Consider the following 12,444-nt stretch of genomic DNA (forward strand, 5'->3'; position numbering starts at 1 on the left):
TATCTCTGAACAGTGCAACAGTGCAAACACTGCAGTAAAACATTAATCCAGAGGGGCAGAAAAAGCCACAGAGAACGCTTGTTTCTCCACCAGATACCGGCTTAAACAGTCAACAACAACAACACACACACACACTCGCAGGGCAGCAGGAGAGCTGAGCTGCCAGAAGCTGACACTGCCAGCAGGCTGATGAGTTAGAGGTGTTAAGTGTACAGAGAACATCTTGATGCAATCCTCACACACATGCTGAGTTTTCATAAACACTGCTTTCATCCTGACTCAACTGAAACTGATTTTTTTTAGGCAAACACACATTTTCTTAGGTCTATATTTAAAAAGGTCAGATATATGGCCATGTGTTTCCTGACTGTCCTCCTGGACTGTCCGGTCGTTCCGTTTCCGCTCAGCTTTCCTGCCTTATATTTGGCTCTGAAAGGATTTTCATGGTGCTGTTTGTTCCCGTCATGTTTTAATGAACATGGAGTGTTTTTAAGCTCCTCACAGGTCTGTGTAAATGTTATAATCCCTGTCTAATTTGGATTATTATAGAATAAAAACAGCAGAGGAGCATAAGTGCAGACAGCACAGCTTCCTACACATTATACTGGAGTAAACATAATGCTCAAATGTTGCTGTCAGTCTGCCTCAAACCATCTTGTTTTCCACTGACTCAGTGTGTGTGTGAGTGAGTCAGGTCCCAGTATTTTTCCATATATGACCCTGTTGCCATTGCAGTAGATATCCTGTCATTGTTACACACACGAGTACTAATATACACACTAGAAACCACACACACACACACACAACCAAGCTTGTGAATGATTTAGACGATATCAAGTGTCAACCTCCAGTTTCAGCAAAGTCAGGGTGCCAAGTTCCCATTTCTTGGCCTATTCTTACTGACAACTGCTACAAGTGACTCATACAGGCTGACAGATACATATATATAGATTACAGGAACAGCAGAGCATCAGAATTACTACAATCCAACGTATTAGGGGACAAAGGGAAGGAAGCCACGATGACAGACGTAAACATGATATCACCCGAGACAGTAGGCACGCTATTGACACTTCAAAGAGCTAAACATGATTAGACAGTGACATACAGCAGCACAAGTCCTATTGTGGTGGACTGACTCCAGAGGACACAGGGGAGGGCCTATAGGGTTACACCCTCATTATAGCTCTGAGGAGGGAGAGGGTGTGCGCCAGAAAACAGACTCTAAAACCATCCACACTATATCAACTCATTCACACTCAGCCCGAGTGTCAGGTTGTCTGTGGTGCATTGACATTTCTAATGTGCAGCTCTGGTCAAATCAATGCACTCTTCTTCACTTCCTTTAATCACCCCTCACATGGGGGAGAAAAGGCACCTCTGATGCCTTATATATGTCAAAGCAAACCTCCATAGAACTCCACAGTGACTGCAATGGACAGAGAGCACTTTAGGCTGAGGAGTGGACCGCAATGAGCAGCCAGCTGTTTTAAATGGAAGTTGAACACCTTATGTCAGGATAATGCAGGTCGCATCAAATAAAATACAATGTTATGGGCATGAACTGTAAAATCAAAGAGCCAGGAGGTATTGCAAATTTAATTGACCACACTTTTCTGCTGCTGATATTCAGGAGACACACAGAAAACATCTGCACCGTTTGGCTCCATTTTCACTTTCCCTTCAACAGACAGCTCATTTTACAACAGCTATCCGTTGCCATGGCAAAGACGCTACAAACTGTCACTGAAACCATCACACAAATGGGCTTCTATCAAGTTTGTTAAACACACACACACACACATATATATATATACAGGCTGAGTCCCAAACCCAGCAGGAGTTCAGTTTCATTATCATAATCAATAATTAAATACCACCTCTTTTTCATCAGTGCCAGCATCACAGATGTGACCCAAGCCTATTGGCTGTCAGCACCCCCCTCCATCCTCCATCCTCCACCTCACCCACCCCTCCCAACAGTCAATTTCAGTAGAGGCATTCATTTTTAAAGCACCCCCTGTCACTGGGATTATAAAACACACACACACACATGAAGCTGCAGCGGCGTGTGAGCAGTGTTTTCAGTCTTTCCACTGACTGTCTGAGCAGCCGCCTTAATATTTACAGGACAAACAGCAAACATGAGGCCATGTGGGGGAAAATCCAGTCTGCTGGCAGGCACAAGGGGTGAGACTCCATAAAACCTCTTCCTCTGGTGTCTCAAAGGCACACAAGTGATTACAAGTCAGGGCAGCCTAACACTGATGGAGGCCAGCAGTGTGGCAGAGCTCTGCTTTGTGTATCCAAAATATCAACAATGAAAAAAAAAATCCAGATTATGAAGTGGCAGCCTGGGCTGGATGGCTGGATGGCTGCCCGAGGATCAGCTTACACCCTCAGACATAATAAAAACACCTGATATGACATGAAAGTGATGATGGAGAGCTGAAGGCTCCGCTCTGTTTACCTTTATATCTCTCCAGCACATCTTCATACGCCTGTGCGAACTCCTTCTCCTGGCTGTGGTTAGTCGGCAGCAGCCCCGGTATGAATCCAGCCATGGTGCTCGGCCTGCAGACTACCGCAGTGACCCGGTGCGCCGCTCTCCTCTGGCTCTCCGTCCACTTCAGCTGCGCCCCGTGTTGAAACTAGTGAATTTGATGCATTGGCGCACGCTGAAAGCCCCGCAGCTCACTTCTCCAAGCAGGCTGAGATAATCCCCGGGGACACTCGGCAGAATACAAACCAAACAGGCTTAATGAGTGCGTAGTTGTGAAGATGAATCTACTTGGATGGAGGTTACATAAACGTTATCTATCCATGGTTTCTGAACGTGTGTGTGCGGGGACACACAGTCGCATCGCTCGGTGTCTTGTCTCCGCCAGTCCCCTCCTTGAATATCGGCTTCCACCCGGCGACTGCTGCTTTTTGTGCCTCCTGCGTGTGTGTGTGTGTGTGTGTGTGTGAGGCAGGGAGGGAGGGAGTGTATCCTACACACACAGATGAGTGTCCGTGGAAGGGGCGGTCAGTGTGTCTGTTTCCGTCCCCACATCGACGCAGCTCCGAGAGAAGCGGTATCCGGACTTCTTATCCCCGGCTGTGTCGGCGTCCTGTGGATCCGAAGCGGGCCGCCCGAGCTCCCAGCATGCTTCCCAGTCGTTAATGGCCGCTTGTGTCCGCGGCTTTGCGGTGTGTGTGTGTCCTCTCTCTCTCTCTCTCTCTCTCTCTGTTGTGCTCAGGTTTCTCGGTTCCTCCTGCAGTGGCTGTCTTCCATCCCTCTCTGCCGGCCGCGCCAGGAAGCTCCGCCACAGGAATGTCAGGAGCCGGTGGGAGCAGCAGCTAGCAGCTAGCAGCTAGCTTACATGGCCGCCGGTGGACGTGGAGCTGGAGCGCCCCCAGCTGGAAGTAACTCTTTACAGGCGATTTAAAAACTAAATATCACTATTTTCTTCCTGCAGCACCACGAACTCTGACAGTTTAAAACGGCTCAGATGAATGTGAACTATAAAAGCATTTCCTGAAGAAAATGCAAGTTTGATTGCTGCAGCTGAAGCATTGCTTTGAATGCTGATGTGAAGGAAAATCTGAATTCAATTTGCTCAAACACGGTTAAGAATTTAAAAAGATGAAGCTCTTATTTTGAAAAGTAGAAAATCTTTGAATATTAGGAAGATGTGAAAAAGAAACAGCTGAAGACAAGAACAGTATGAAGTCACTGAGCTTAAAGAACAGCCTGTGAATAAACCGTATGAAAGGTCAGAGGCTGGAATAATACCATGAGACTATAAGAAGCTCAGGCTGTGTGATTTGAGTGTGGAAAAGTAGTATACAGCTGAAGGATGATCTATATGACAGCTATAATGCTTAAAGTCTGATAAAGACTACAAATATGGCTGCTTTGTATGCCTCTGTGTGTCAGCCTGTCACCATGGTAACAGCCATGTAACCTCAAAAACCACTCCAGCCTGGCCTGGCGCGCGGAAATGATTCAGAATTAGAAAATTCTGAATACAAGTTTGATAGAGCAGCAGCTAATGATTAAGACTAAAATGGAGTCTGTAGCTTGAAATTTGTAGGAGGAGATGCATTTGGCAGATGACGCTGAAATTGCTTAATATTTGAAAAACTATAATTTTTTGAAAAAAACTTGAAGTTGACCCGGAATGTCCTCTGTGAGATGAACACTTTGATAGTTGAATTGCTGAAATCAGTCAATGTATGCTGAAGATACGCTGCGCCACAAAACGTACGGAAGAAGAAGAAGAAGAAGAAGAAAGAGGGTGAAGAAGTTAATTAGTTTGATTGCCTTGCAGCAATCAAACTAATTAACTGTTTCTGTTAATTAACATGTTTGTATAATCTTGAGTCATTATTTTGTGCCTTTAAATGGTCGTGGTGCTCCTCTTTTTGATTGTTCTGATGCTGTCCAAAGCCATTTTGCATCTTTTTGGGTTTCTGTTGTGTCGTTTTGCTTCTCTGTGCTTCTCTGTGTTTATCTTTGCTTCTCTTTGCTTTCTTTTTTGTGTTGTTTTGCATCTGTCTTTGTCGTTTTGCTTCATTTTTGGTAAATCTGTGGTCACTTTTCTTCTCTCTTTGGTCTTTTTTTGTATTGTTTTGCTTCATTTCAGGTCGATCTGTGGTCATTTATAACTGTTGCATCTCTCTCAGGTCACTTTTGTATTGTTTGCTCTCCTCTTTTGTGTCTATTGTTTTGTGGGTCTAATAAAACACTTCAATGCACAGCAGAGGTTACACTGAGCAATAAAAATTCTTACTTTGCAAATTCCCTTCACATGACTATAGTACACAACTAAACTAAGATAAAAGAAAAGCTTATTTTAAGCATAGAGAGAATAAATAAAATAAGCAAATGTGCAAATATGTACAGAGGTTAAAGTGTTACTGCCACTGACTAATTCCTGGTTGTGTGTAAACATAAAAAGAGCACACTTCCATCTAAAGGCTAGCTGAATCTACTCTACAGTGACCCATGGTAAAAATAATTCATATTCTTGTACACACACAGAGCCTCAGTACAGAGACTGAAATGCAATGACGGTGCTGTCCTGCCAAATAAACCCATCAGTGGATAATCTCAGCATGACACCATCCTGAGGTCAAAGCCCACAAAGCAGGGATTATTTCATTTAACCCCATGGAGACACATAAAGATGACCCTAAGTGAGGCACGGTGTCATGTCCGAGCATGAAGAAGGCTCAGATTCACTCTGGAGGGAGGAAGAGCAGGCAGGCGCTCTCAGGGGGAAGATGTGGACTGTAGATGTCAGGCTGAAGTCAATACTGGATCGAAATCCAAATAAAAGATGCATGAATGGCTCCACTAACATTGACTTAGAGATGAGGTGTGTGTGTGTGTGAGTGGGCTTCAGTTTGACTCCTGCTTCCCTCACTTTTATCTGTTTGTATATGTACACATTAACTCTGTAGGGCTGCCGGTCTGTCTTCATGGACAGCCTTGTGTGTGTTATATGGTTCAAGGACCGAGCAAACGCCTCACCCCCCTCTGCTCCTCCCTCTATAGCCTTTAATCTTGACACATCATAAATAACAAAGGACACCACAACACCAACAAGCTGATATGACATAAACACATATGAAGCATGAATATTTGCAATGTACGTGTGATGGGGACATTTTGTCCCTGTAGGAAAGGACACGTCCCCATAGTGTGACTGTATATAAACAGACTGAGGTCCACACACACACACACACACACACACACACACACACACACACACACACACACACACGTCATTACAAATAAGACAGGGGTTAGTGTGACCCTGGTCTCAAAGTCCTGGGAGCACTTAATTTCCCGTACAGTGCACTGCATAAACCAGCCAGAGAAAAACATCCATCCATCATCCGAACCCGCTTCATCCTGCAGTGCAGGGCCACAGGGGGCTGCAGCCTATCCCAGCTATCTACAGGTGAGAGGCGGGGTCAACCCTGGACAGGTCAGCAGTCCATCACAGGGCAGAGATAAACATATTATACTCTTTTATTATTTATAATAATAAACGTGTTATAAAAGGAAAGAAAAGGTGATTTAACTCATCATTTGTTAGAACTGGTGCCCAGATAGGAACATATCTGTGTGACACCTTTATACTGCCCTCTAGTGGTCAACAGCTGAAACTGCAAGACACTGTTATTTCTTTACTTTATGTTTTTTCTCAGTTCATGGCTGATATTTACAGTAAAATATATACATGCAAACATATATAAAACCAGTAGAACATGTGTTTTGATGTGTTGCAGAGGGGTTGTCACTCCTATCTGTCTGCAGTGTCAGTTTTAGTATGTGTCACTGTGTCATCGTTGTGTGTCTGCGCCGCATGCAGAGTGCAGCTGCACTGTGAATGTGCTGTCTGAGCCAAAAGGACATACAGTCCTCAACATATCAGCATGACCGACCCTTCCAAAGCAGGAACTCCTCCCTGCACATCAGCCACAAACATTTCACTCTGACCGACTCTGCTGCTGCTGCCGTTCCTGCCTGTAGCTGGAAAGTGAAAGGTCTCACCTCCGCCGCCAAACAACACGATCCGATTATCCACGCCTGCATTTTTATTTGAATTACAGCCTAATAAAGCAGCTCAGCGCCCTAAAAAACCCGGCGGGCAGGAGATTGAATCAAATTTATTGTCAGCGTGTGTGTGTGACTTGGATTAGTGTCTGACCTTTCACAACAACTCAATCATATTAAAAATCCCTCCGTAATGCACAAGAACATTCATCAGAACGGCAAATGTGTTACAGCTTTTCAAGAATGCAGATTATCCATGTGACGTCTCAACTAATCAAAGTCAGAGAGGACAGGCAGAGCGTCCACTCAGTGTGTTACATCCAAGTATTCAAGTATCTCCTTCATCACTTGTATTAGATTATAAGTGCAGCCACCTAAAATGTGATTATTTATATTAAATCAACTTATTTTGTACAGAGAAGCCAGACGTGAAATCACATGTCACTTCAAAACACGTGTATTTAACACATCCTCACACACAACAAGACCACAAACAGACATGGGTGCTGGTGTCAACAGAACATTTCAGAGAGCTGGAGTTTGTTTTGGACTGTTTGAAAAGCTTTAAGGCCCAACGACATCGAACCGACATCCAACAACTGGAGGCGACAAAAGCTGACTGTGACACCGTTTCATGTCACCAACGTCAGACCCGAACGTGTGCATTTGAATGATGATGGCTAACTTGCAGAAAATACCTCTCCAGACCAGCAGGTGGCAGTAGTTCATGTTCATCGCACAAAAATATTGAAACAGGACGAGCTACGGCAGCACATGCTTATTAAAACTGACAGATGTCTTAGTCCTCGTGTCACTTACAGACAGCCCTGAGTCTATAAGGTTGAACAGCCAATCAGAGCGAGCCCTGACACTGACCACACGCTCCTCAGACAACACTGCAAAAACTAAAGTCACCATAACACTCAGTAAAGTTAATATAATAAATTTGTTGTATGTCACATTCTGTCACTTCTGTCTTCATTTCTGTTTGAATTCCCACATTTGTGCTCTGGCCTCCCTCTTTCAGTGTTTCTTTTCTGGTCTATGCATTTTCGCTTCTTGTCCTTCTTTCTGCTACTCATTCGTTTTCTCTTTCAGTTTTGTTGACCTCCCTCACCCTCGTCCTTTCTTTCCTCCTCCTCCTCTTTGAACCCTGCCCTCTTTTTCCTCCCCTTCCCCTCTCTTTCTCCAACTCCACTTCGTGTCCTCTCTTCATTACTTTTTAAACTGACTCGTTCATTCACTCCTCTCACTCTTTTCTTTTCTTTTCTTTTCTCCAGCTCCAAATTAAAATTCTGACACTCTCTCTCTCTCTCACACACTATTTGTTTTGCCCCACTCTTTTACTTTCACTGTCAGTCTCTTTCTCTCTCTTTCTCTCTCTCTCTCTCTCCTCCAACCCCCACTGCCATTGCTTCTACTCGCCTTTGATAACCATGGAAACAGAGGAGACCACGTCGCCATGGCAACAGGGAACTGTCTGCCTGGGCCTTCTCTAAGCTGAGGTTTTCCTTTCAGTTGCCTGAAGAGAAACAAAAATGTGCCTGAAAAGAGCAGCAGGCAGGACGCTGGACGCCTAAGTTACATGCAGGCAGAGAAAACTGGGGTCCTGATGTTCACGTGCATGAACACACACACACACACGCCGATCTGTGTCAGCAAGTTTTTTTTTTTTTGCATAAAGACTAAAATAAGCTACAGAAGTAGGACTCTGCTCTTTCTTCAAATTGTGATTCAGTAAATACCGAAGTCCTGTTCACACACATCAGACCCAGCAGCTGTTGTCGTTGACATTCAGGCTCAGCAGACAGCAGCGCCGCTCTTCATCCTCTCCAGTGTGAATTTAAAACTCTCTCCTTCACAAAGCTCCCAGTGTCTCTCTGCCTTCATTACGTCGTCTGCCTACTCTAGGAGCAGCTCCTTCTTCTCTTAACGAAACAGCAAATCAGATCTGTATGTGCATCAGGCCTGTTTAGGTATGTGACCCTAAGCTGCTTAATGTATTCGTTTACAACATTCCAGCCTCAGTGTGAATGGAAATTGGGGTCAGTGTAAACACATAGTGCATATTATGTAAAATGTAATATCATCACAATAGCCTTCACGGCTGAGTGAGTGCTGGGTCGGAATGTGAGATGCTGGATGTTACCAGAAAGGGTTTACACACACACACACACACACACACACACACACACACACACAAAACCACAACATCACTGCCTGGCTGAGTCTAAAAAAACATTAGTTATTGCTTTATTACTGTCATATAACACCACTATAGCCTGGATATTATGAAAGCCCAGGTTAAAAAAAAGATGCTATATATATGCTATATATATAGTATAGTAATATATATATATATTTATTACTATATATATATATTACTATATACATATATATATATTGAAAGTTTTATGAGCAAAAATTCACAAAAAATGCCAAGCAAGGAAAATCCCCCAAAACACCCTTAGACCTGGAAGGGTTAAAAACAAAACATATGGGAAATAAAGCTGGAGAAGAGTCTGAAAGCCACGCTTCACCAGCAGCACGGTGTTTATCCCCCCAGGTGGTTTGTGGTGATGACAACCATCAGCTCTAACCTGCCGCCACCAGAACCAAATCAGCTCCACACAAACAGCGCTGACCCAGCTCACATGTGCTGCCAGGAAACCTGACTATACACACGCACACACTGCACAGCTGTGACTTTCCACTACACGCCACATCCTCATCCAAAAGACATGAAAAATAAGAAGAGTGGAAAATACTCAGCTCATTCATGTTTACATCCTCACATCTGTAACTAAGAATGTTTTCCTCATAAACATACGGCACTGATGCTGCTCGGATCAGATCCTGTCATCGTTCCTGCCCTCTCTCTGCTGTAAATGTTTCAGCTTCTATTTCACTTTCCTCCAGAGGAATATCCGGGAAGCTGGAGGCATAATTCATCTGATAAACTCCTCAAACGGCCACAATTATTAGATGATGTGAGAGCACACAGCAAAGCTGCCTCGATTATCAACAACAACTCCTCTCCGCTATAACAGAGGGGAATCTAATAGCAGGCCAGCCTTGTCTGGTTTCACGAGCAGGGGAGCCCCGGCTCCTCCAGAGGACGGAGTAACCCACATTTCTCTTCTCTGTTACCACGACAGAAGAGATAGTGATGGAGGACAGACCACAGGCAGCCAAGGCGGAGCTTGTGCCTCTACATGACAAATTATAAGACAACTCTTTGTGCAATGTGTAGCCTTTCATTGAAAATTCACGATTCAAAATTGTCTTAATAACAGGTATTAATACATTTGATCACACAGCTATTATTTGTTTGTAAGATGACAGAAAAAACAGATTTTTCTTCTTCTTTTTGTGACATTTAAAGAGTATCTGGGCCTATAATGACAGCCAGAGGGGAGCCCTGTGATTAAAAGTTGAGAAAATGTCAGAGTGAGATGTGGGTGGAGGCATTAATGTTGTTAAATGCACTGCCTGCTCACTCACTTCACATGGAAGCAGTCACAGTCTCTGCCTTGCTCAAAAGTACACAGACAGAGAGAGATCTGCATCCTCACCTGCGACTCGAACCACCGCCCTCTCTGCCGGGTCCAGCACCGAGTCCTGGCTCTTCCTCTTCCTCCTCTCGTGCTTGGACAGGTTCCACGGCAGCGTGTCTCCGGGCGGCCCCACCAGCCCTGATGGACACGGGGACAACGACCCCCCTGAACGTTCACTGCGGAAGGACGGCTCGCTGACGCAGGAGCGCTCGCTTAGAGTGTCATCATCCGATGACTCCATCTCTGTTCAGGGCTGCAGGGAAGGAGAGGATGGAGAAAGAGAGAGGGGTGTGGGAGAGGACGGGAAAAGAGGTCAGAAGAGAACGGAGCAGAGGAAGGATGGGAGGAAAGAGAAGAAGGAGGAGTTTTAGATACAACGCTGTATAATTCAGCACAGGGGTCATGAATGATGCAAAGTTCCAACAACAGTAGTAATGCAGCGAGAGAATGAACAACTGGGTTAAACTAGTCTTCACGTCGAGACGGGAGTTAAAGGGTTCATAGAGGGCCGTGGCAGCTGGAGGAGGAGGAGGAGGAGGCTGCTCACAGGCCTGAGGAAGCATGAAGGAGGTCAAACTACACGTATCCCTCCACCAACCAGGCAAGTTCCAGCCCTGTTTCATACATCTGTACGTAGCTCTGTGACGCCCTTATACAATATCACTGCCTGATTTCAATCTCTGACACATCCGGATGAAAATGTTGCCATGGTGAGCACATGATCCCTGAGTTAATGTCAAACATGTATTGTGACCTTTGACCTTTGACCACTAAATTCTAACCAGTTCATCCTTGAATCCAGATGAAGGGCAGTCAGCTCAAAGCTGATGGTAGGAAGGACAGAAGAAAACCTCCTAACAAAGGACCGAGCAACGCCACAGAAGGAGGAGTGAGGAAGAGAGAGAGAGAGAGAGAGATGATGTTTCAAAGCTAGTTTCTATTTTTAAAGACAAGTCAATACACCAGGAAGACGGAGGACTCACACGACCACTCAGACTAGTTTACAAAGAGGAATATAGAGCACACACACCAGTGGGAAGTGTGTGTGTGTGTGTGTGTGTGTGTGGACTCTGGGGACCTGATGCTCTGATCTGTCCATCACAGCTTCAATTAATCAATACCTGTGAGCTCAGCTCAGCACAGCCCTGTGAGAATGAATTGCCTGTTATTGGCTCTTTATTTCACCACAGGGTGTCTGGGTAGACGAGACGTTTCTTTAAGCTGAGACGTGTTGGAATTTTCAAAATAAAAGCATCCACACCCACTGAACTCACACAGCTTCACAGACTGCTCTGACAGAAACCAGCGGTCACATCAGTGTGTGTTCAGCAGACTAAACAGTGACCTGAGCTGTGGTCACACACAGTTAAAGTGTTTCAATCCAACAAAACGGCTGCGATTTCCATCTGCACTACTGCTGCCAAAAACCATCCTCCTCCTCCTCCTCCACCTCCACCTCCTCTGCTGCTGGCAAAACCCCACTTCCTGAATCCCACCGTCTCCCCAGTAACACAGAGAGAAATAAAAGGGTTAAAGCCTTCCCAGAATCCTGTGCGGCTCCTCTGGTGTATAGCTGTGTGTGTAAGTCTGTTTCTTGCCTGCTGACAGTGAGTCAGTGCCACTGCAACAAGCGGCTTTATAAATAGAGCCAGAATGGAAGCTTCAAAGCCGCAACGTGTCATTACAGCTCCGCGAAGGCAAAATCAGACCTCTGAGGGAGGGAAAGACGCAGCGGGAGCCAGATCACTTCCTGTCTGACGAGACCCACGCTGAGGCCCTGAGCTCACGGTCACAGATTTATTCATTAAAACAAACACCGACGTCAATCAATAAGTTATTCTGACTAATTTATCAAGAGGTTTGTGATCAAGTCAGTCTGTAAAACTTTTAATTAGATAAAAAAAACATCCGAACTGATGAATGCTTACTTAAATGTCTTCTATTTTTGTCGTTTATTATAACATTATTTGACTGAAACTTTAATTTAGTTTTTAATTTCTATCATATTTTGACAAAAAGTGCAAAATTTAAGATGATATAATACAGATAAAAGTATCAAAGACTTATACTGTACATCCCTGCAGGGATCTTGGCTCCTGCCACACTGATACAGCACGCTGGATGCTTCACTGGCCTGATTTATAACTCACAGCCAGAATTTACATGGACACAGTCTGTTCCCACAGCCTGAGTGTGTGTGTCTGTGTGTCTGTGTGTGTGCAGCAGGAAACAAAAGTAACGTTAAACAGAGGGAGACTGTGACAGAGATGTAGAGGTGTAGCAGCAGAGAGAAAAGGGAAGACCGGAAAAAAAAGAGAGAGAGAGAGAGAGAGA

General features: G+C 44.7%; 1 protein-coding gene across 18 annotated transcripts in view; it reads right to left on the reverse strand.

Annotated features, from left to right (window-relative positions):
• macf1a (microtubule actin crosslinking factor 1a) overlaps positions 1 to 12,444 on the reverse strand; it is a 153,788-nt gene that overhangs the window by 138,818 nt on the left and 2,526 nt on the right. For 16 of the 18 annotated variants that reach the window (XM_028422273.1, XM_028422264.1, XM_028422136.1 and 13 more), the window contains exon 2: positions 10,129 to 10,363. In XM_028422273.1, the coding sequence (XP_028278074.1) occupies positions 10,129 to 10,351 (223 nt within the window). In that variant the 5' untranslated portion in view covers positions 10,352 to 10,363. Of the gene's footprint in view, positions 1 to 2,470; positions 3,308 to 10,128; positions 10,364 to 12,444 lie in introns of those variants that run through there. The other 2 variants (XM_028422191.1, XM_028422214.1) reach the window with 2 other exon arrangements.

Source organism: Parambassis ranga, chromosome 2, assembly GCF_900634625.1.
Source record: "Parambassis ranga chromosome 2, fParRan2.1, whole genome shotgun sequence".
Lineage (NCBI taxonomy): Eukaryota > Metazoa > Chordata > Actinopteri > Ambassidae > Parambassis > Parambassis ranga.